We start from the raw sequence: 23,961 nt of genomic DNA, 5'->3' as shown, positions 1-23,961 counted from the left end.
TATGGGCTGGATGAATGGACTATAAGGTGGATAGAAAGCTGGCTAGATCGTTGGCCTCAATGGGTAGTGATCAATGATTCCATGTCTAGTTGGCAGTCCATGTCAAGTGGAGTGCCCCAAGGGTGGGTCCTGGGGCCGGTTTTGTTCAGTATCTTCATAATGATCTGGAGGATGGTGTGGATTGCACCCTCAGAAAGTTTGCAGTTGACACTAAACTGGGAGGAGTAGTAGATACGCTGGAGAGCAGGGATAGGATACAGAGGGCCCTAGACAAATTAGAGGATTGGGCCAAAAGAAATCTGATGAGGTTCAATAAGGACAAGTGCAGAGTCCTGCACTTAGGATGGAAGAATCCCATGCACCACTACAGACTTGGGACTGAGTGGCTAGGCAGCAGTTCTGCAGAAAAGGACCCAGTGGACGAGAAGCTGGATATGAGTCAACAGTGTGTCCTTGTTGCCAAGAAGGCTAACGGCATTTTCGGCTATATAAGCAGGAGCATTGCCACCAGATTGAGGGATGTGATTGTTCCCCACTATTCAGCATTGGTGAGGCCCCATCTGGAGTACCGTGTCCAGTTTTGGGCCCCACACTACAAGAACGATGTGGAAAAATTGGAAAGAGTCCAGCGGAGGGCAACAAAAATGATCAGGGTGCTGGAGCACATGATTTATGAGGAGAGGCTGAGGGAACTGGGATTGTTTAGTCTGCAGAAGAGAAGAATGAGGAGGGATTTGATAGCTGCTTTCAACTACCTGAAAGGGGGCTCCAAAGAGGATGGATCTAGACTGTTCTCAGTGGTAGCAAATGATAGAACAAGGAGTAATGGTCTCAAGTTTCAGTGGGGGAGATTTAGGTTGGATATTAGGAAAAACTTTTTCACTAGGAGGTGTGGTGAAGCACTGGAATGGGTTACCTAGGGAAGTGGTGGAATCTCCTTCCTTTGAGGTTTTTAAGGTCTGGCTTGATAAAGCCCTGGCTGGGATGATTTATTTGGGGATTGGTCCTGCCTTGAGCAGGGGGTTGGACTAGAAGACCTCCTGAGGTCCCTTCCAACCCTGATATTCTATGATTCTGTGATTAAACCAGATGTTCACATATTCACTGCCTAGTATGTGAACTTGACAAAGTAGTTGCTAGTGTACCAGGCACTAGAGATTTACATAAATATATCCCAGGGTCCAAAAGGCTGTGGAAGCTGTGTGAGTTGGGGTGTGTGAATACAGGGCGGGTACATATGTAGTGGCTGTAGGCTGGGTGTCTATTAGGGCCCAGGGTTCTGAGCTATATGATGGGTTGGGATGTGTGTCTAGGATGTGCGGGGTTCTTTTAGGGGCAGAGGGGAGGGGACAGGGGGTGGATGGTTTGGCAGAGGGACATGGGGTGCAAGGGGCGCTGGAGCTGTTACTGTACTTGGATTTAATCTTGATTTTTGCTGCCTGTCATATGCTGGTTTTGTGCTTTATTGGAAGTGCTTTATTAACTTTGTGCTTTTTTTGATTTTGTGTTAATTGGCAGTTTGTTTAGTTAAGAGCCAAATTGCTTTTGTTATTTTAACAAAGACTGTGGCTCATTCAGATGCACAACAGTCACAGGAAGAGTGACCCGCCCTTCTTCGCCCAAAAAATGCTTTAAAAATGTTTCCAATATTTTAATTGTATTTATTTGATTGGGTTTTGATTGGACTGGGATGTAAATAGGAGCTTGATTGGCTAGGGAAAATGGTGTACTCAGTTTTGGTCAGCTGTTTATTTTCCTTTAAATAGTAGTGTGTATCTGCTGTTGTTTCATTTTGTTTGCATGTGCAAATGGCTAAATTTAAAATATAATACAGTCCATCCCCCAATATAAAGTATTTAGTTATTAGTATTTAACCAGTATTTTCTCTAGAAGTTTGCACTTGTTTATTGTTATTTTCGTTAATATTAATCATATTACTAGTTTATTTATTAGCTTGGTTTTTTTCCCTCTTGAGTTCCTGTGAATAAATGTTGCACCAGTGAGCTGCCATAGATGAAGTTTAAAACCGATCTGTCTGTATAGATTTTTATTCTCCTTTTGAGGATAGCAGAGATTGTTACGAATTACACCTGAGAGGACACGCACACAACTGCTGAGAATTATACCTTGTAGGACACGCACACAAATGCTACGAATTACACCTGGTAGGACACGCACATAAATGCTGCGAATTATACCTGATAGGACACGCACACAAATGCTACGAATTACACCTGATAGGTCACGCACACAAATGCTGCGAGTTATACCTGATAGGTCACGCACAGTTCGAATCTAGGCTGAGGCACATAAACAAAGTCCACAACTGCAGAGTTCCCAAAGACACTAAGTTTATTACGCTCGAGCGTGGTGCGCCCCTGCTAGCCAGGAGGGGACCCTGAATACCGATTATACAAAGGTTATATACTTTTTAGCAAAGCATTTTGCCCTCATGCATCAGAAACCTTAGCCAATAAACAAACCCTTGTCTTATCTACCACCTATCCCTGCTTGGTGCATTCCTAGTGCTATACCAGTATGTTAATTACACAGCATGGTCCTAAAGCCATGCATCAGTAACCTTTATTATCAGGATGGGAGGCCTCACATCAAGGCCAAGAGACAGGGAGTTAGAGACTGACAAAAACCAGATACTGGGAGTCAAGGCAGGCTGGAGACAAGGAGGAGGATTTTCACAGGGATTCAGTATCTAATGATCACTCCTCCTGGTGTATGATGTGCTGGCATTTAGACAATGGTGGGCCCCAAACCAAAATGGAATCACATGTGCTAACTTTTCCTTAACAAGATGAAGCACACATTTAAGTGCATATTGTTTTACAAAAGTCAGTAGTTGTGCCCACAAAAGGTATAGCGCAGTCCCTGCCCAATTTCCTGTCTAGCCCACCTTAGCCCCCCCACTGGGAAGAGGCTGGAGCCACCCCTGAGGCCTACGGGGCACCTGATAACAGTTTTTCAATATAAAAAGGATGGTGATCTATTGTTTGTCATGTCCACTAAAGGCAAGAGAAGAGGCAATCAGATTAGCAAGGGAGATTTAGGTTAGAAAAAATCTTCCTAACTGTAGGGATAGTTAAACACGGGAACAGGTTACCTAGGGAGGCTGTGGAATCCCTGTCATTAGAGGTTTTTGAGAACATTTAAGTCAAATCCCTGTCAGGGATGGTCTAGGAGGTTGTACTTGGTCCTGTCTCAGCACAGGGGGGATGGACTATATGACCTCTCGAGGTCTCTTCCATCCCTACATTTCTAGGATTCTATGTAAATCAGGAAAACCACAAGGAGTCTGGTGGCACCTTAAAGACTAACAGATATATTTGAGCATAAGCTTTCAAGAGTAAAAACCTCACTTCTTCAGATGCAAATCAGGAACTCCTCAGCTGTGCTCTGTAGAGAGGTGACTGGTCACCTGGTGCCAACTCTCCTCTTTGTTTCTAGATTCATTGAATCATACTTACAGGTGGCTAAAAATATGTGAAATATGTTATTTACATTTCTTCTGCAGCCTGGCAATTGCTCTGGTCACCACGGTGGTATTGGAAGGAACCTGTTCCAAGGAACAGTCTCTGCGGGGTTGTCCACACTAGGAGGTATGTTCTCTTTTACTGTAAAATTCTTGTGTAGACAAGGCAAGTGGCCATTTCACCTCAGTGTAACTTGTTCAAAGGAATTATATGGGATGAGGTTTGGGAAGGGAGTGTTTGTGGTCACCACAATGAGCAACCCTGAGGGGAAGCTACGCCTTCCCTCATCTCCACAAGGATTGCACAGTGAGATCACTCGCTCGTGTTCACTGTCACATTGTAGAAATCCCATCCTTTCTCCTAGTGTGGACACAGACTAAACAATGAGCCCTGGTCTATACTACGAGTTTAGGTCGAAGTTAGCAATGTTAGATCAATTTAACCCTGCACCCGTCCACACAATGAAGCCATTTTTGTCGACCTAATGGGCTCTTAAAATCTATTTATGTACTCATAGATTCATAGATATTTAGGTCAGAAGGGACCATTATGATCATCTAGTCTGACCTCCTGCACAACGCAGGCCACAGAATTTCACCCACCACTCCTACAAAAAAACCCCTCACACCTATATCTGTGCTATTGAAGTCCTCAAATCGTAGTTTAAAGACTTCAAGGAGCAGAGAATCCTCCAGCAAGTGAGCCGTGCCCCATGCTACAGAGGAAGGCGAAAAACCTCCAGGGCCTTCCAATCTGCCCTGGAGGAAAATTCCTTCCCGACCCCAAATATGGCGATCAGCTAAACCCTGAGCATATGGGCAAGATTCATCAGCCAGATACTACAGAAAATTTTTTCCTGGGTAACTCAGATCTTACCCCATCTAATAACCCATCACAGGCCATTGGGCCTATTTACCATGAATATTTAATTATCAAAACCATGTTATCCCATCATATCATCCGATGAGGGGATTAGTGCTGAAATCAACATTGCTGGGTCAAATTTGGGTTAGTGTGGACGCAATTTGACGGTATTGGCCTCCGGGAGAAATATCACAGTGCTCCATTGTGACCGCTTTGGACAGCACTCTCAACTCGGATGCACTGGCCAGGTACTCAGGAAAAGCCCCACAAACTTTTGAATTTCATTTCCTATTTGGCCACTGTGGCGTGACCATGCAGAGCTCATCAGCAGAGATGACCATGGAGTCCCAGAATTGCAAAAGAGCTGCAGCATGGACTGAACGGGAGGTACTGGATCTAATCACTGTCTGGGGAGATGAATCCGTGCTATCAGAACTCCGTTCCAAAAGATGAAATGCCAAATATTTGAAAAAATCTCCAAGAGCATAATGGACAGAGGTTACAACAGGGACCTGCAGCAGTGCCGGGTGAAAATTAAGGAGCTCAGACAAACCTACCAAAAAAACCAAAGAGGCAAACAGCCACTCCGGTTCAGACCCACACACATGCCGCTTCTATGATGAGCTGCATGCAATTCTAGGGGGTGCCTCTTCCACTACCCCACCCCTGTTCGTGGACTCTTGCAAGGGGGGAGTCTCACGTGACAGGGATGAGGATTTGGGGGATGAGCAAGATGATGATGAGGAGGAGGAGGAGGAAATCATTCTCCCCGACAGCCAGGAACTGTTTATCACCCTGGAGCCAATACTCTCCCAACCCTCCCAAGGCAGGGTCCCGGACCGTGAAGCTGGAGAAGGCACCTCTGGTGAATGTACCTTTGTAAATATAATACATGGTTTAAAAGCAAGCGTGTTTAATGATTAATTTGCCCTGAAGACTTGGGATGCATTCACGGCCAGTACAGCTACTGGAAAAGTCTGTTAACGTGTCTGGGGATGGAGTGGAAATCCTCCAGAGACATCTCCATGAAGCTCTCCTGGAGGTACTCCCAAAGCCTTTGCAAAGGGTTTCTGGGGAGGGCAGCCTTATTGCATTCTCCATGGTAGGACACTTTACCACTCCAGGCCAGAAGCACATAGTCTGGAATCATTGCATAACAAAGTATGGCAGCGTATGGTCCCAGTGTTTGCTGGCATTCAAGCAACATCCGTTCTTTATCTCTCTGTGTTATCCTCAGAAGAGTGATATCATTCATGGTGCCCTGGTTGAAATAGGGGAATTTTATTAAGGGGACATTCAGAGGTGGCCGTTCCTGCTGGACTGTTTGCCTGTGGCTGAAAAGAAATCATCCCCGCTGTTAGCCAAGCGGTGGGGGGAGAGGCACATGCATCCGATGAAGTGAGCTGTAGCTCATGAAAGCTTATGCTCAAATAAATTTGTTACTTTCTAAGGTGCCACAAGTACTCCTTTTCTTTTTGCAAATACAGACTAACATGGCTGCTACTCTGAAACCTTTAAAAGTGTTTGTTGTGAAACCGGAAACATCCCACAGTCAGGAGAGAAGCAATGCCAAGTGTGAAATACTAGTATATTACAGGAGGTGTCATCCTCTGCCCAACACAAGAAGGTCTACAGATATCAGACAAGCCATTATGGATGAAAGCCTCTATTGATTACTTGCCCTCACACCCATGAAGAGGAGTTGGAGCCCAAACACTCATCCCATCAGTTTGAACTCTGGGGGAAGGGAATAACAATTCCTGGTCAAAACTTTCTCTCTCTGCTGCTTAGTGGGGGGGAGGGGGGAAAGGGAGAATGGTTTAGACACAAAGTGAGAGAGCCACAGCTTGGGCTAGTCCTAAAGGACTCACAGTACAGAGCTTGCTTATCATAGAAGCTTCTATTACCTTTTGAAACTTATGATTGTAACTCGTTTGTGTATGTACTTTTGCCTGCTTTAACTTTTGAAATAACTCATATTTCCTTCTCTTAGCCAATAATTCCTTAGTTAATTTAGTATAGGATTGGCTACAAATGTTGTCTTTGGTTTGAGATCTGACGTGCAATTGACCTGGGGTAAATAACTGGTCCTTTGGGATTGGGAGAAACCAGAATATTGTTGTGATTTTTGACACAAGGGACCATCTATCACAAAGGTAGGCTTGTCTGGGTGGCAAGACAGACTTAGGAGACTGTCTATAACTCCATAGTAAAGCTGTTATACTGCTTGAGGAGTTCACACTTGATGATTGATGATATCAAATTGTAGAACATACAACCAGTTTGGGGTTTGTGCCCTGGTTTGTAACAGTCAGCCCTGAGGTCAGTACTCATGTTCCTGAGCTGCTCTTGACAGCCTAATTTACAATGGAAAGAGACTAATAAAGAAATAACAACACCTTCATTCAGGAGGTTATATACAATAGCCCTGCAGTTTAACACTGTAGAATGCCTTTCCAAATAATAAAAATATCTTCCTTTGTGTCCAAGTTTAAAATAGAGATTTCACAATGGCAGAAAATTGTGAGAGTGAATTTGCTACATGTGGCCTAAAGGATGGGGAAGGGCGGGGGAGCAAATTGTGACAGGTGTTTCCCCATTCATCACAACTTGCTACATCTGGACCAGAGGATGGGGAAAGGTAGAGGCAGCAGACTGTGACAGGGATAGCTCTCTCCATCACAACTTGTGACCTCTGGGCCAGGAATTGGGAAAGATAAAGGATAGGGAAAGGGGAAGAGGTAGCAAATTGTGATGAGACTTCCCCATCCATCAGAATTTACTCTCTCCCCTGAAGAGTAGGAAAGGCAGAGATAGGAAAACAGTGACAGGTGTACCGCCAGCCATCACAATTTGTTACCCCTGCACCAGGAACGGAGAAAGGTTAAGAACCAAACTGTGATAGGCATACCCCGATTCATCACAACAAGCTACATCTGAATCAGAGGATAAAGAAAGGTCTGGACCACGGACAGGGGTGAGGGATTCTTCCTAAAGTGGGGAGACCACAAGACCCTGCTCCTTAATTCATGTGGTGGGGGTGGTACCGAAGAGTTCGGACTGTGTGAGGGGGTTCAGGGCTGGGGAAGAGGGCTGGAGTACAGAGGTGTGAGGGCTCCCGCTGTGGGTGCGGGCTCTGGGATGGGGCTGGAGATGAGGGGCTCAGGGCTGGGGCAGAGGGTTGGGGTGCAGGGGTTGAGGGCTCTGGGGTGGGGCCGGGATGAGGAGTTTGGGGTGCAGGAGGGTGCTCGGGGGCTACGGTGGGGAGAGAGGACTCCTCCCAGCACCTGGACTGTGAGGGGAAAGGTGCCTCTCCTCACCGTGGCAGCTCTGGAGTTGGGGCTGCAGGATAGATGTCCTTCCTCTGGCCCCAGCAGGTCTGGGCTGGGGGAGGGCCGTCGTGGCTGGGGCCGATCTGGCTGCATCAACCCAGCAGGTCTGGGTGACCTGTGTGCAGCTGGGTCTGGGCCGCTCCAGCCACGCTTGGGACTGGCCCGGGCTGTGCCGCAGCAGAGTTGAGGCCAGGGGAGGGGCGCCCCTCCCCTGGACTGGGTAGGTTCCTTGAGCACCTGCACAGTGCTAAATAGGTTGCTGCATGGCTGCGTGCCTGAGCAGCTTACAGGGAACTTAGGCCAGGTCCGTGGTGAAAAGTGGACAGGCAAAGCCCATCCCCTTTCAAAAGTGGGAAGGCCATGGCCCTTTGGCCCCTCTGTTCCAGCACCCCTGAAGGGGATGGGCAAAGGTAGAGGTAGCAGATTGTGACAGGCATAACCCATATCCATCACAACTTTCTTCCCCTGGACTAGGCGATAGGGAAAGGTAGAGGATGGAGAAAGATGAGAGGTAGAAAATTGTGTTGGGAATGTCCTCATCCATCACAGTTTGTTACCCCTGGACCAGAAAGTGGGGAAAAGTGAGAGGTACCAAACTGTGGTGGGAATGCCTCCATCCAGCACAACTTACTGCCCTGGGACTGTAGGATGGGGAAACGCAGAGGCAGCAAATTGTGACAGGGCAGCAAAAGGGAGAAATATGTTAATAGTACCTACCAGGAGCTACTAGCAAACAGTGCAGGCAAAGTTACACCGGCAGAGTGAGGAGCAGCAGGTAGCCCTGTGTGGGAAGAGGGGAGAACTGGAGGGTTTTTTCCTACAGCCCAGTGATGGCTTAATTTGACCCTACAAGTAACCAGAAGAAGCTGGTGGCACAGCACTGAGATCCCCATGGCCCGAACTAAGGGAGCAGCCCTCGCAGCCCAGGACAAGACTCGCAGACAGAGAGCCTGCTGTAGAGAAAGGAGACCCAGTGCCCGCCATCTCGCTAGGACCCCGAGGCGCCGAGCAGGGCGATCCCCGGGGTCACGCAGCCTGGCCGCAGGAAGCGAATTGCAGTCTCTGCAGTGACTCTGTTACGGTGCAACCCACCTTCCTTGCAAGACCCCAGAGCCCTGGCTGCAGGTGGGGGAGGTTTCCTATCTAGGGAGGAACATTCCTGCTGCTCCCCGAGAGACTCTCCCAGTACAGACCCCAGCCTGTCCCGACCCCCCTATTGGGACCCAGAGCCCTGCTCCCAGGCAGTGCCCCCTGTGTACAGAAGTTGAGACCTGCCCCTCTTCCCCTCCCCAGGGAGCGATGATCCAGGTTGCAGCCTGTCTGCAGGGGCAGGGGGATGCCCCAGGCTGCTCCCAGCTGGGCTGCCTGCGATTCCCTCACTGGACAGAGGAAAGCTGGCTGCCAGCTCCCATGGTTTGCAGGGTGTGTGAGGGACTGGGGCTAGGATAGCAACATCTGGGGAGCCAGAGGGCTGTGGGAGCCGGAAGGGGGCTCTGAGAGCCAAAAGGCATTGAGGACCGTGAACAGGGGTGTGTGAGGGGACAGGAGGTGGGTGAACAGGGATGCAGGAGGCGGGATGGGGTCATGGGGATGTGGGGCCACTGAAGGAAGGCTGAGGGAATACACAGAAATTGGGGACAGCGGGAGAATTCTGGGGAACAGAGCTGGAATAGAGGGAAACTGAGGGGGGGATAAAGGGAAGGAAAGGGGGGATGTGGGGAGAGGGGCTGTGGGGAGGCTGGAGGGAGAATATGAGAGCAAGTGGAGACTGACTGGGGAAGGGAGAGCCAGAGGGTAGGAGAAGGGAGGGGGATGGTGAGAGATAGGAATCTTTTCCCCTAGAAATAGTCAAACAAGCACTGCGTGTGGGTGAGCCTGGGACCTACCCCTAAGGGCTCAGAATTTACAAGGCAAATATCCCCCTCCCCACACACACACACCCTCCTCACAATATATTACTTAAGACAATCTCATAATTTTGTGGGTCTGACTCCTGAATGTTAAATGCTTGTGGCTGACAGAACTGAAGAGGGCCCTGCTCTGATTTCTGTGCAAGATTCTGTGTCAAACCAGAGTCACTGAGAGCAACAGCAGGCAAGGAGTCCAACTTATATTTACTTTGTTTTCTTTTTCTTTTCAGTTCAGGTTCAGTCAGTAAAACAAAATTAGGGTTCAGGTTCGGTTCCAGTACAAGTACAAAATACGGTTTTGAACTGGGTTTGTGGTTCCAGCGTGAGTCCAGGTGGGCAAATGAGATCAGCATCAGCCTGGCTGCCCCTGGGGGCTGCAGGGGCAGCACAGGGAGGCTCAGTCATTAGCTGCCCCCAGCAGAGGGCTCTGGTAATTGCTAAGGCAGAGGAGGCTGGTGTCAGTCTTTGTGCTCAGGTTACTGGAGCCCTGGAGCTAGCTGGGCTTCCTGGGGTAGACGCTGCTGCCTCCATTGCGATCTGGGAACATGCTGCTGCCCAGCGGGGTCTGTGCTGGGACAGACCATCACTAACATCCCCTCTGTGCCCAGCCGAGGGGGGACTTTCTCCTGTGACTGTCATCAGTCCCCTAGGGCAGCCCCGGGCTGTGCTGCCACCAGCTCCTGAGCTGGAGACTCCAGGTGATGAGGGAGAGCTTGGAGAAAGTGCTGGGGATGGCAGGAAAGTGACTCTGCACAAATGGCCCCTCCTCACTCCGTCTCTACTCCCCATGTGTCTGTGAGTCCCAGAGCAGCTGCCCCAGGCACACCCAGGCTAACACCCTTGTTAGCAGTGGCAGTAGGTATTGGAGAGGAAATGCCCACAGGAATGGCAGGACAGTAACTGGTTCTTCCATGCAGAAGGGAGACAGGAGAGGCTGAATGCGGCAGCAGGAGCAATAAATGGGGGGGAAGGTTCCCAGCTCCCAGCCCCGCCCAGCTCTACTTCCTGCAGAACCCCAGGGCAGATTGACTTTCCTGGGACAATTTGAGGAGCAGAGAGAGGAAAAGCCATTTCTTGCCTGTGCCTAGTCCCTGTGCTGCTGGGGAAATGTCCTGTCCTAGGGACAGTGTTAGGGGGGATCCCCCAAAGTGGCTCATTTGATTCTGCTCTTTTCTAGAGTTTGGCTCAGAGACTCTGTTACTGCGAGGGTTTAAAAGTGTCTTGTGGGTTCAGTCCCGGTGGGAGCGGTCAGGTCTGTGTTGTAATAACATAACTGAGGGTTTTCCCAGCATGGCAGAGTCTAGAGTGTCTGTCTGCAGGGAAAGAGCCTGGGGGGAATTGGGGTGTGAAATGGACTAACACTAATTCAAAAACCTCCACAATTGCCTTTCTCACCCTGGCAGGCTGCAGAATAACAACCACGTTTTCCTCCAGATCATCCCATCTTCCTAGGGGCCAGGGAATGGAAATGGCTGTGGTGGATTCAGCTCAGGTAGGGGATGTTTGGGGGAGCTGCTGGGGAAGGTTCTTGTAGAGCAGGGAAGGGCAGGAAATACACAGAGTGAGCCAGGGACAGAGACAGGCTGTGTTAAACATGCTGGGACATGCTCAGCCTAGAGGCTGATTTATGAAAAGGCCCATTTGTGCTGGGAGGGGGGTGTAAATGAAAAGAACCTGCCCTCCTCTGTCTGCTGGGAGGAACAAAGAGCTCTTACATTGTCTCTGTTCCCTGGAGCCTCCTGGCCACTCTGAGCAGGGTGGGGGTGGGATTCTGCTCCTCTGGCCTTCCCAGAGCTGTCCTATTTTTATGCTTCTTCCCCCATGAATAGTGGGATTGTAGCTGAGGCAGCAGGTGCTGAGAAAGGAACATTTGTTGTTTCAGATGCCGGTGACCTTCGAGGAGGTGGCTGTGTATTTCACCGAGGGACAGGGGGCTCTGCTGGACCCCAGTCAGAGAGCCCTCTACAGGGACGTCATGCAGGAGAATTATGAGACTGTGACCTCGTTGGGTAGGGATTTCTTTCCCCTCAGCTATTTGAAGCCCAGGGGCTCTGTATTTCTGAATCTGGTCAGGTTCTTCCCTGGTCTGTGAGATTAGAGGGGAATGGGTCACATAGTCCAAGTGTGAGAAAGCCATCACCTCCATACCCCCTCCAACAGGATAGGGAAGTCATGAACCTAATGGACATGCTAATTCATTCCCATCCCTCCAGCTGCCGGGGGGGGGGTAGAAGCAGTGTATTATGCTATCTGCATTAATGCTCACTCACACACAGGATCTCTGTGCACCTCTCTTCATGCGACAAACTCTCTGTGTGGGGAGGGCTCTGTTCTCTGTGGGTTCAGTCATAGGCAGCGGTTTAACACCAGAGCTGTATGTGCCTCAGAAAGTCCCTCAGAGAACAGAGATCCTGAAAACTCCCCCCGCTCACCAAGATATTGGCCTCTCCTAAGGGGGCTCAGTGACTATGTTCCCATCCCATAACCTCCAAGAAAGTCATGGGTTGAGTTTAACCTCAAGAGTTTAACCTATTGTGAGAAATACTGCCCCAGTCCTCAGTGCACTCTGATCATGCCTTATTTCACCCTCTGAGCAGGACTCCACATTACCAAACCTGACCTGATTGCCCGGCTGGAAGGAGGGGAAGAGCCATGGGTCCCGGATCTCCAAGCCTCCAAGGAAAGGAAGATCCCAAGAGGCAGCCGCACAGGTGAGGAGTCAGTGACACTGACACAGAAACTATATAGCAAATGAAGGAAAAAGTTTAAAATCCACAAAATGTGGTGTGAGCCCCCTCAATTCTGCCTCATCTCACCCAGGTCAGGCTGTGGTCAGCAGGTGTCATGTCATCATGGCAGATGTTGCTCATGGCTTCACACCCACTCTGTTGGCTGTCAGGAGTTTTCTCCTCATCTTCACTTCCCTGCGAGTGTTTGGATGGGATGTGGAGGCAAAATCCAGTCTCTCATTCTTCCAATGGTTATTGTGTTGAGTTTTTCCTTTTTTGAATTCCCCTTTCTGTCCTTTCTGCCAGCCCAGGCAATGACTCCTGCCTGGATTCTCTCTCTCTTCCAGTAGGTGATGAGACAATGAGTGAGAACGAGGAGGGGAATCCACAGCAGGAAGATCCTGAGCAAGTGGAACTGCAGGGGACCTTTTTGAGAAGAGCTGAAGGGAATTTTTCCCAGTGCTTGGAACAGAGAAAAGGCAGGAATAATTGGCACAGGTCAGAAAGGAAGCTGGGAAACGGTCGAAGGAAGAAAGTGGATGAATCAATTGAATGTGGAAGAGGAGGAAAGGATTCCAAAGAAACCACAGCCCAGCAGACAAGTCACAAGGAAAAGAAGCCCTATAAATGCTTGGACTGTGGGAAAAGCTTCAGTTACCCCTCAGTCCTTATTAACCACGAGATAATCCACACAGGAGACAGATTTTATAAATGCCTTGAGTGTGGGAAAAGCTACAGTCAGCGCTCAGCCCTTATTACCCATGGGAGAATCCATACGGGGGAGAGACCCTATAAATGCTTGGACTGTGGGAAAAGCTTCAGTGTTAGCTCACATCTTATTACCCATCGGCGGGTACACACAGGAGAGAGACCGTATAAATGCCTTGAGTGTGGGAAAAGCTTCAGTCGGAGCTCACATCTTATTACACATCAGAGACTGCACACAGGAGAGAGACCATATAAATGCTTCAACTGTGGGAAAAGCTTCAGTCAGCAGTCAGTCCTTATTAATCATGGGAGAATCCACACTGGGGAGAGACCCTATAAATGCTTGGACTGTGGGAAAAGCTTCAGTCAGAGCTCACATCTTATTACTCATCAGAGAGTGCACACGGGAGAGAGACCATATAAATGCTTTGAGTGTGGAAAAAGCTTCAATCATAGCTCCCATCTTATTAAACATCAGAGAGTGCACACAGGAGAGAGACCGTATAAATGCCTTGAATGTTGGAAAAGCTTCAGTGACAAATCAAAACTCATTACACATCAGAGAATCCACACAGGAGAGAAACCGCATAAATGCTTGGATGATGGGAAAAGTTTCAGTTCCAGCTCATACCTTCCTAAACAGTGGAGAATCCACACGGGACAGAATCTATAAATGTCCCTAAATCCTCTGAGGTGCTGGGTTACTGGAGATCAAATGTGAAGGGACCAGGAGGGATGGGTTATGGGGAGGAAACTGGGGGATTGAATGGTTGGGTCTGGTGGATGTGGGATGCAGAGGGTGCTGGGGAAATCAAGTGTTAGGGATCACGGGATAAGAGAGGAGAGTACAGGGAAGAGAGGTGCTGCCTCTTATCACTCACCCCCTCTGCCCCTTTTCCCTGCCCCCTCTACATTCAGAAAGCACCACTGAGAGGGACTGATTTCCACATTGTCTTTTGTGGGAGGCGTAAAGGCTTCAGGATCCCACCTCTGCCTGCATAGCATCAGCTTCTGAGGGTCTCTCTGTGATGGGAAACGTGGTTGGGATTAACTAGCAAATCTCCCCTGACCCTCCTGCACTTTTCCTAGTCTAGACGGACCCCAACCATTTTATATATTCTGATCCCCCCATTAGCAGAGTGATTGTTAGAGTCACTGAGTTCCACAAAGTCTCACATTGCTCCAGGTTATGCCAAAAACATTTATTTTTTGTACACTGACTCCCTTTGAGATCAGATTTAAATAGATTCTAAAAGTCCTGGAGCAGGGTTAGGAAAATGTGGTGTTTGGATTCTGTGGTATTTGAGGATAATGGGATGAGTTGGAGGGATTCCCTCCTCCTCCCTTCATTGTCATGCTCCACCCTGACACAGCAGCCTCTGTCCGAGCCTTGGATAGTTTATCTTCTCCCCATTCTACTGTCCACCTCCCAGCACGGCACTTCCACCAGTGTTCTTTACTCTCCATGCTTAGGAATCACACTTTGATTTTTTTGATCCTGACTCAGACTCGTTCGGGCTAGAGATGAAAGTGTCCCAGACCTGGAGGTGATATTCAAATGAATCCCAAAGCTCTGTTTGAGCTTTCTGACCTTAAATCCCTGTTTCCATCTATTAATAAAGTGGCTTCTGGGCTTTTTCTAGCCAATCCCAGAACATTTGGAGATGGGCAGATTTTAGCTTTGGTTTGTTTTTGTTCCTTTTTTTTCTTTTTTGCATTAGGACAATGCTGAAACTTTTGTAAATGACACAACCAAATAATGAGGAGGTGCTGAGTACTGCAGGTTTAGCCAGTTCAGAGGAAAATGGATACATTTGTTTTCCTTCTTTTGGGAGTTATGATTCTGTGGGATTTCACTTTATGAACCTGAAAGTGTTTTGTAGCCCATCTTGTAGTGTTGACTTGTCTCTCTTCCTGATGGCTGTTTGATCACATGCTTTGATATTAGTTTAGTTTGACAGGATGTAGCACAGTTTTACTGAGGACTTTACGAGACAAATGATCATTTGCAGGAAGGGTCCTTTTTTATTTTATTTTAACCTTTCTTTACCCTTTCTCAGGAGATTTTTGTGTGTTTGAACAATGAAAATTATCACTATCTCTCAGCACAAACACTAAGGGCGAATGCTAGATTCACACTCGGAGAGGCCGAGGGGGCATGGAGTTACTTTCTGATCCCTGCAGAAACATGAGATGCAGTCAGGAGGGGGAGAGGGTGGGGAAACAGTGCTGGGAAACTGCAGACTTTTCTCGAGAGCCAGAGAGCTGATGCTGAGAACTGTAAACTTGCTGCGCCAATGACAGAGAGAGACAGGAATTGCCCTGTGAGTGCTGGGTGAAGCCATCCCTGAAATCTAAAGGGCTACAAATGATGCCCCAAGAGGAATGATGAGGGGACAGCATCACCTGATTGCTGAGAGGATGAGCCTGAACAAAGACAAGAAGGAATTTGGGGAAGCCAACATGTCTGAGCCAGCGTTGAAGCCAGACTGACCCCCATCATAGAGGCCAGAGGGAGATGAGGAGCCTGACAGCCCAGCTGGTCACCCCCTCCCCATCTAATAGTGTCCTGCATGGGGACCACAGAGACTGTCTGCCCCACTCACCCCACACTGTACCCCTCTAATCTCAGCTTCTTGGATTTCCTGCTCTCGGAGTGTTTGCTTTGTGACTGGGTCCCACCATCTCTCCTGGGTTCTCTGCACTTTTCTACCAGTTTGTAAACGTTGCTCGGTTGTTTGTGCTTGGAGGATTTGGGTGCAGCAATGTGCTGGACTGGGGATGTAAAGTACCGTGCTGAGCTAGGCTGGGGGTGGGGAAAGGAGTCTGTCTTTGTTCGTCCCTTGGAATAATAAAGTAGAATTTAGTTTCTCACACTCCCAAGTGAAGTTTGTCTTGCACTAAATATCCAGCAGATTCAGAGTGGAAATTAACAGTAAAAGCAGTGCTAACACGGTCTGGTACAGAAATGCACAGTGAGGTCAGACATAGAACCTCACCTCTGCCTTGTCATAGCCTCAACTGCAGCTGGTATACTCATCTATATAATATGGCTAAAGTGATTTTAATCTCGGAATTGTGTTTCAGCCCAAGACCCCAAGTCTGTCAACCTTTCCACCTGCCTAATTCTAACTCAGACCCATTTAAATCAATGGGGACAGTAGTAAAATTAAACATGCGAATAAGGTTTTGCAGGACTGGGAGTTTAGATTGGTAGGTTTGGGAGTCTCTCTCCGTTGATACTTGGCCTGCTCCTCCTACCACAACTTTCCCCAAATTCATTCTTGTCTGGCTACAAAATAATTGTATCTCAGTTAATACCATGATTATTTGTAATACAGCAGCAGGCAGATGCTCCACAGAAGACCAAGGCCCTATTGTGCTAGGTACTGTATATACACATAATGAGAGACAGCTCCTAAGGGAAAGAGCTTACAGTCTCAATATGCAGAACAGCCAACGTAATTATTTTGTAAATGGCAGGAGTGATCCTGAAATCTGAAGGGCTATGAGTGATGCCCCAAGAGGAATGATGAGGGGAGAGGGCAGCACCTCCCGAATGCTGAGAGAACAGGGCTCTGCACTTCAAACAGGTACAGTATTCACCTTCTGTTATGTGTGAAAAACACAGATTGTTCTTGCCCAGAATTAAGCACTTACTCCTAGAGTGCAGAACACATTTTTCTGAGAAAAGTCAATCTATTACTGGCTTTAGCAATAGTCATTAACAGTAGGTCGGTTAGCACCGAATGTCAGAGCCTGCCATGTAGTGATACCACTGAAAGCCCCATACTGTTCTGATTAAGGTATTTTAATGCTTTTGGGCCCAGATTATATTCAACTGATTTTTAAATCATTAAATTAGATTACCCATTAGATTTTGGGTAAGTTTTTCAAAAGTATCTTTTCCAAATGACGTAAGGTTGGGTTTTTAAAGGAATTAGGCACCTGAGGATGCAGATAGGGGCCTAGTGGGATTCTCAAAGCAGGTTAGCACCAGGGGCTAGAGGCACAAACAGATTTAAGTGCTCAGCTACTACTTTCACTTTAGGTACCTGAATCTGACATTTAGATGCCACCAATCCTCAACCACCCCCCACTCAGCTGTTGCCTAACTCAGAAGGTGTCTAAAGATCCTGTGCACCTAAATTTCTGTCATTTAAATTCCCCAAGTGCCAACAAATCTGATACTGGGCATGCTCACAGCTGCCTCAGGCTAGGCGCAGAGATCCCTATTTCATACCTAAGCACCAGCACACTCCTCATACTAAGTTTTCCCTGGCCTATCTCACATGTGGCTGCCCCACTGCCCACTCAGGTTTGTCCCAGGCCTGTGCCCCATTTCTGGGGGGGGGTGGAGGGGGTGTCAAATTTGATGTTGCAACCCACATGGCACAATGTCAGTGGCTCAGTTTTGGCTCCAGAGCCTCCCCTTCCGTCCCCCGGTCATAACCATGGTGGGACATTCAGGCCCATCCAGAGTGTGCAGAGCACCAGCCCTAGAACCAGACCAGCTGGTGCTTCACTGCCAACATCCAGGTGCAGCATGGGAAGCTGTTATCAGTGCCTACATGGGGGAGCCATCCAGGAGAGGGGCAGGGGGCACTTGAGGGATTTTGCCTACAGCCCATTGATGGGTTAATCCAGTCCTACAAATAACCAGAGGAACCTGATGGCAAAGCACTGACAGCTACATGGCCCGAGTTAGGGGAACAGAGCTTGTAGCCAGTGAGCCTGGTGTAGAGACAAGAGACCATCTCTGACAATCAGCTTCCTGTGCCTGTTACCAGAGTGAATCACACACAGAATCAGTGTCACTGAGAAACTTGTCCCCTGTCACTTATCTAGGACTAGGACCCATCGCCCCCATGTCCAGCTGATACTGGGGACTGTCTCAAACAAGCCCAAGTCTTCACAGAAACCACCCCACTCCCCCATGCCAAATGCTCCCAAATGCCAAATCCACGTGAAACCCATGCAGTCCTGCCACCAGCTGCAGCGCAGAAGTAAGGATGCTAATACCATACCTTTGAGGAGAGAACAACTCTTACAAGTGACCACTTTTGCCAACTTCCATGAGTGGTCGCTCTTGGCAGGTTTTACTGTAATTTCTTAAATATTCAGCGGCTGAGGCCCCTCCTCTTGGTGATCTCCTGAACCACTTCCTCTGCTTTGCCTTCCAGGTGCTTGGACATGTTGCCTAGGGGAGAGCAGGGGATGGGGTCGCCAGAGCCATGCCCAGTGCAGTCACTCACTTCAGTCCCCAGCAGCAGCCATAGAGCCACCGCCAACTGCGCCATGTTTAAAGGTCTCAGTGCAACGAGGGAAGCCCAGGCAGCCCAGCCCCTTTGGGGCCCAGCCAAGTGCACACCCCACATGGGGGAGGAGCGCAGAGACCCCCGCTGCCGAGCACACGCTTCACCCAGGGGAGGACAGGGCAGCGGTAGAGGGGACAAGCCAGCCTGGGCTGAGGGAGCAGGTCTGACCCCCAAAATATGCCCCCAAACCATCCAATCACACTGTGCCTATCCAAAAACATCCACCCATGGCACCTCATTACCACCCACCAGGACCCATGGCTCCTCCATACACCCCCACGGCACATCCACCCACACCTATACACTCCCAATTCACACCCACCAGAACCCATAGCTCTAAATAGACCTATTGCCTCCCCCTCCACCCCAAGTCACACCCACCCTCTGTGTAGCCCCCATTCCCCACGAGAATCCTGGTTCCATTCATACCCCTCCACTCCAGCACCCCTCGTACCCCATGTCCCTCTGCCAACCCATCCACCCCCTGTCCCCTCCCCTCTGCCCCTAAAAGAACTCAATACATCCTAGACACACATCTCAGCCTATCATATAGCTCAGAACCCTGGGCCTCCATTGGCACCCAGACTACAGCCCCTATGCATGTACCCTGCCCATATCCAATCCCCCTCCCCCCCCATTGACTCACAGAGCTTCCACAACCCCTTGGACCCTCCATAACTTACTCTCCCCCCACCTGTCAGGGCAGGTACGGTTAGCCATGGCCCTGAGAGCGGAGCCAAACACGGCTCAAAGACGTCCTGGCAGGAGACTCAGTGTAGCCAACTGCTTCAACAGGATGCACTGACCCTCCCTCCGCTGCCTGATTGGTGCTCCCACTTGTCTATTGCACCTCCCAAGTCTCTGATTGGTGTGCAAGGGAACTTCCCACCTCCCCCTATTGCACTTGAGCCATCCAAGTCAGAGTGGCTTCCTCCCAGGAAGGGTGTTTAAATGTGCGTCCGCTGGTCGCTGATTGGCCCGTGCAAAGAGCAACTGGTGCTGTGATTAGAGGCCAGACCAGGAGCTACCCTCCTTGCTAGGCTGTGCCATGTGGGTGAGAGTCCTGGATCCCTTGCCATATCCTCAGGTATTCCTCAGCCTCTGTGCAGGAGGTTGAAGTAGGTTGTAGATACCCACTGCCAGCAGCCACCGCCCTCTCCCCTCTGCCTTCAAAGATGGGTGGCCGGAAAGGGGTGACTGCTTTGACCTTTGCACTGGGAGGGATGGCTATGGGGGGCTAAGGCAAATTGTGGGGTGGCTACACCTCCCCAATGCTGCCCATGTGTGTGTTGTTTCAGTGTGCTGTCCAGCTCTGCGCAGATAGCTGGTTCAGCAGACATCGATAGCACTAAGTGCTGAAGGCTGTAACGTCGTTGGCTTTGTAATGCTGCTTAGGCTGCCCAGTGTTTCTTCCCCTGGTTATTATTAACAGCAGCTATGGCACCCTGCTCTTTCAGCAGCCTTCGATGTTACTCATCAAGAAAGACCACAGGCCCGGTTCAGTGACAAAGGCACTGGGCCAGATTTGTTGCCCCCTAGGCACGGTCCCAGCACCCTGGCTCCATGATTACAGGTACACTGACACATGACTACGTAGTAGCCAGGAACGTCTCAATCAGTGACCAGACTTTCCACTGCCCCCTCGGCCAAACAAGGATTCAAGGCAAAGTACCCTGACATTTGTAGCCTGAAACAAACAACTAGAATACACAATTTATGCCCCACATTATGGGTGTCATGACAGCTGTTCATTACCTCCCCTTCCTCCTGCGCTCTTGGACAAAACATCCCTATCCATTGTTTTGTCAACCCATCCTACCTTGTACTACATTAGGATGTACCTGTACTAGCTGGAATATATTTACATAAATCTCTAGTGCCTAATACATTAGCAACAACTTTGCCAAGTTCATGTACTGGGCAGTGAACTTGTGAGCATCTGCTTTAATACACGGCCTGACTTTGGTTCACAGCCTCTGGTTCAGGCCTCAGCTCTTGCACCAGGCCCAGTGCTCCAGGCTCTCTCTCTACTATACCCCATCTGTGGTAATTACTCAGGGCAAAAAGAAAAGGAGTACTTGTGGCACCTTAGAGACTAACCAATTTATTTGAGCATAAGCTTTCGTGAGCTACAGCTCACTTCATCGGATGCATACTGTGGAAACTGCAGAAGACATTATATACACACAGAGACCATGAAACAATACCTCCTCCCACCCCACTCTCCTGCTGGTAATAGCTTATCTAAAGTGATCATCAAGTTGGGCCATTTCCAGCACAAATCCAGGTTTTCTCACCCTCCACCCCCCTACACACAAACTCACTCTCCTGCTGGTAATAGCCCATCCAAAGTGACCACTCTCTTTACAATGTGTATGAAAATCAAGGTGGGCCATTTCCAGGACAAATCCAGGTTTTCTCACCCCCCCACCCCCATACACACACAAACTCACTCTCCTGCTGGTAATAGCTTATCCAAAGTGACCACTCTCCTTACAATGTGTATGAAAATCAAGGTGGGCCATTTCCAGCATAAATCCAAGTTTAACCAGAACGTTGGGCAGGAGGGGTAGGAAAAAACAAGGGGAAATAGGCTACCTTGCATAATGACTTAGCCACTCAGTAATTCTCGTCCCAAAATGAGGGAATCTTACATTGTTCAGTAATTAGAGAGGGAACAAATCTGTGAACTTTGAGGAGACTTTACAGCAGCATTTGATAAATAAGGGGAAATGAGGAAAAATATGAGAAGATTTACACAGGGCCGTCCTTAGGCATACGCAGCATACACAGCTGTGTAGGGCACCATGAAATTTGGGGCACCATGAAATTTGGCGCAAGGGCCAGGGCCAGCCCTAGGGGGGTGTGGGGCCCCGGACAACTCCCTCCATCCCACCTCTTACCCTTCCCTCTTGCTCCGCCCCCAGCCCACCTCTTCCCCCAGTGACCCACACTCAGCGGCGGAAGCGGAGTAACCTGGCCCTAGCCTGCTCTACTCCGCTAACTCCCAGCCGCCTTGCTCCGCTTCCCACCACCGGTGAGTGCGGGGAAGCTGGGGAAAGGACGCCCCCGCCACTCACCGGCGGCGGGAAGCGGAGCGACGTGGCCCCAGCCCGCTCCACCTCCCTTGCCCTAGCCCCGGCCGTGTCGCTCGGGGGGTTAGGGAAAGGGTCCCCACCCCACTGGCGGCGGGAAGCGGAACCCCGCAGCTGGGAGCTGGCGGAGTAGAGCTGGTTGGTCCCGCGTCACTCCGCTTCCCGCCACCTGTGAGTTGGGGAGGAAACCTTTCCTTAAACTCCCTGCCCCGCCCCGAGCGATATGGCTGGGGCTAGGGCGAGGGAAGCAGAACGGGCTGGGAGCGCATCACTCTGCTTCCCGCCGCCTGTGAGTGCGGGGGGGCATCATTTCCCCAATCTCCCTGCACTCACTGGTGGTGAGAAGCGGAGCAACGTGGCTGGGAGCTGGCGGAGTAGAGCTGGCTGGGGCCGCGTCGCTCCGCTTCCCGCCGCCGGTCAGTCTGGGGGGAGAATCCCTTCCCCCAAACCCCTTCCTCGAGCGACACACCCAGCCCCCACTAACCCTCTGGGGGCCCCAAAAGTGCCCCCCCAGCTCCTGCCTCCCAGACTTGGGGGTGCGGGGCGGGGAGGCCTGGGCACCCGAATGGCTAGGGACGGCCCTGGATTTACACAAATTGGCTAAGCAGACAGGAAAAAGCAAAATCTGAAAGATCTCATATCAAGTGGGTATTTAAAGCAAAAACACACAATCTTTATGCAGAGATTATATTAGTAACCCATCTACAGAGAGAAAGGGATCAGCCCCTGAGGGGGATGCAGTAAAATTCAGTAAGTGAAGAAAGGGGGAAATCTGTGCAGCAATATTTGATGATTGGAGAGAAAGGGGATAAGATTGGAGGGTAGAATATCTGCATATTAAACAATTATATGGTAGAGCAGGAAAATTGGAGGGGATTTATAACAACTTTACCCTCAAAAAATTACAATAAAAGCATGTTCTTGTTGCCGGCACCCAGTGCCCAGAGGCAAAACAACAGCAGGGGTTCGTTGCCCGGTATGCGTCACCCAATAAACACAACAGGGTGGAGAAGCAGAAAAGTTTATTTGGAATTCCAAAGAAAGGTACAGGGAGAGAAATCTCAAATCCTGCACACCAGAGCAGGTCATTACACACACTTTTATATTCCTTAATGCTACTGCACTACACATCAGCCAATCAAAGCTTTGCGCAAATACTCTGCCTTCCTTATATGGGTTGCAACAATGTTTATTTCCTACAACCTCTAACAAGCATTCCTAGCAACTTAAACAACCAGCAAATTCTGTCTGGCCTTGTAGCTGTCTCTCCTGTTATCTTTAACTTGGCATCAGCAAACCTTACACTATGAGGCATTATCTACAACTGCAACATTGTTTTAAGGGCAAAAGAGCTTACTCAAACCAGCCAGGCCTGAGTTCTATTAAGGGGGGTTGAAAAGAAGCCCTTAGGCCTACAGCAGGGAGACTTCCTCGACCCTTATGGCCTTCCATCCCCTCGACTTAACTAGTGGCCATACCCTGGGGTCTCCAACATTCTTAAGGGTGCAAAGTCAAGCAGTCTCAGTTAGGCATTGTCAGAATCAAGGATGTCTGGGCCTTGTTAATTCAGCCCCCTTGTGTCTGTGCCTAATTATACAATCTTTTGTGACATAGGATCACACACTGCAGCACTCATTAACACAGGTCCTGCCTCTTTCAGGGTATGTGGACACAGCAAAAAACCCCCCAAAAAACAGCCCCAAAAAGAAACAAATACCACTGCAGCAGAGTCTCAGAGCCTGGGAGCAGCTGACTCAGGGTGGTGCAGGAGCTCAGGCTGCAGGGCTAAAAATAGCAATGTAGAGGCTCTAGCTGGAGCCTGGGGTCTGAGATCCTTCCCCCTTGCCAGGATTTAAAGCTCAGGCTCCAGCCCAAAGCCAAACATCGACATTGCTACGTATTTAGCCCCAAAGCCAAGTTAATTGCCTTAGTCTCTCAGATGTGTTGTTGTGGGTGTTTATTTGCAGTGGAGAAGAACCCTCAGTCTTTCTAGTCTCTGATGGAGACACATGTCTCTGAACCATCTCTGTGGAATTCAGCAGCACCCCTTGGCTTGTCCCAGTGGCAGTAATAGGGTTAGATTAAATGGCTAATCACCCCCAAAATAAACACTCTCCCTTCTCCTCTGCGTTACCCTCTCTGGTCTGTCTTAATTACTCTGGGCAAAACACCCTGACTCCCTCAGACAAAACATGTGTGGCATTAGTTACATTTTCTGTCTGCAGGGACGTCCCTAGACGGGTGTGGGACCTGGGACATAGGCGTAGCAATGTCGATGTTTGGTTTTGATTATCACTATAAAAGATTTTTTTTTCTCCTGCTGATAATAGCCCACCTTAATTGATTAGTCTCCTTACAGTTGGTATGGCAACACCCATTTTTTCATGTTCTTTGTGTAGAAAAATCTTCCTACATACAGTGGAAAATACAGTATCCGATGAAGTGGGTTTTAGCCCACGAAAGCTTATGCCCCAATAAATTTGTCAGTCTCTAAGGTGACACAAGTACTCCTCATTTTTT

The 23,961-nt window shown here is 49.2% G+C and overlaps 2 protein-coding genes across 2 annotated transcripts in view; one reads left to right on the top strand and one right to left on the bottom strand.

The window, feature by feature from the left end:
• The window catches only part of LOC140898213 (uncharacterized), a 49,588-nt gene that overhangs the window by 15,369 nt on the left and 10,258 nt on the right, over window positions 1–23,961 (bottom strand). The gene's annotated exons all lie outside the window — the stretch shown is intronic.
• The window catches only part of LOC140898206 (uncharacterized), a 46,158-nt gene continuing 33,256 nt past the window's right edge, over window positions 11,060–23,961 (top strand). The window contains exons 1-4 of the mRNA XM_073311694.1: window positions 11,060–11,083; window positions 11,474–11,600; window positions 12,189–12,302; window positions 12,668–13,645. Coding sequence (XP_073167795.1) covers window positions 11,060–11,083; window positions 11,474–11,600; window positions 12,189–12,302; window positions 12,668–13,645 — 1,243 coding nt within the window. The remainder of the gene's footprint in view (window positions 11,084–11,473; window positions 11,601–12,188; window positions 12,303–12,667; window positions 13,646–23,961) is intronic.

This window comes from Lepidochelys kempii, chromosome 14, assembly GCF_965140265.1.
Source record: "Lepidochelys kempii isolate rLepKem1 chromosome 14, rLepKem1.hap2, whole genome shotgun sequence".
NCBI lineage: Eukaryota > Metazoa > Chordata > Testudines > Cheloniidae > Lepidochelys > Lepidochelys kempii.
The sequence above is the reverse complement of the archived record's forward strand: the minus strand, read 5'-3'. Positions and strand labels throughout refer to the sequence as shown.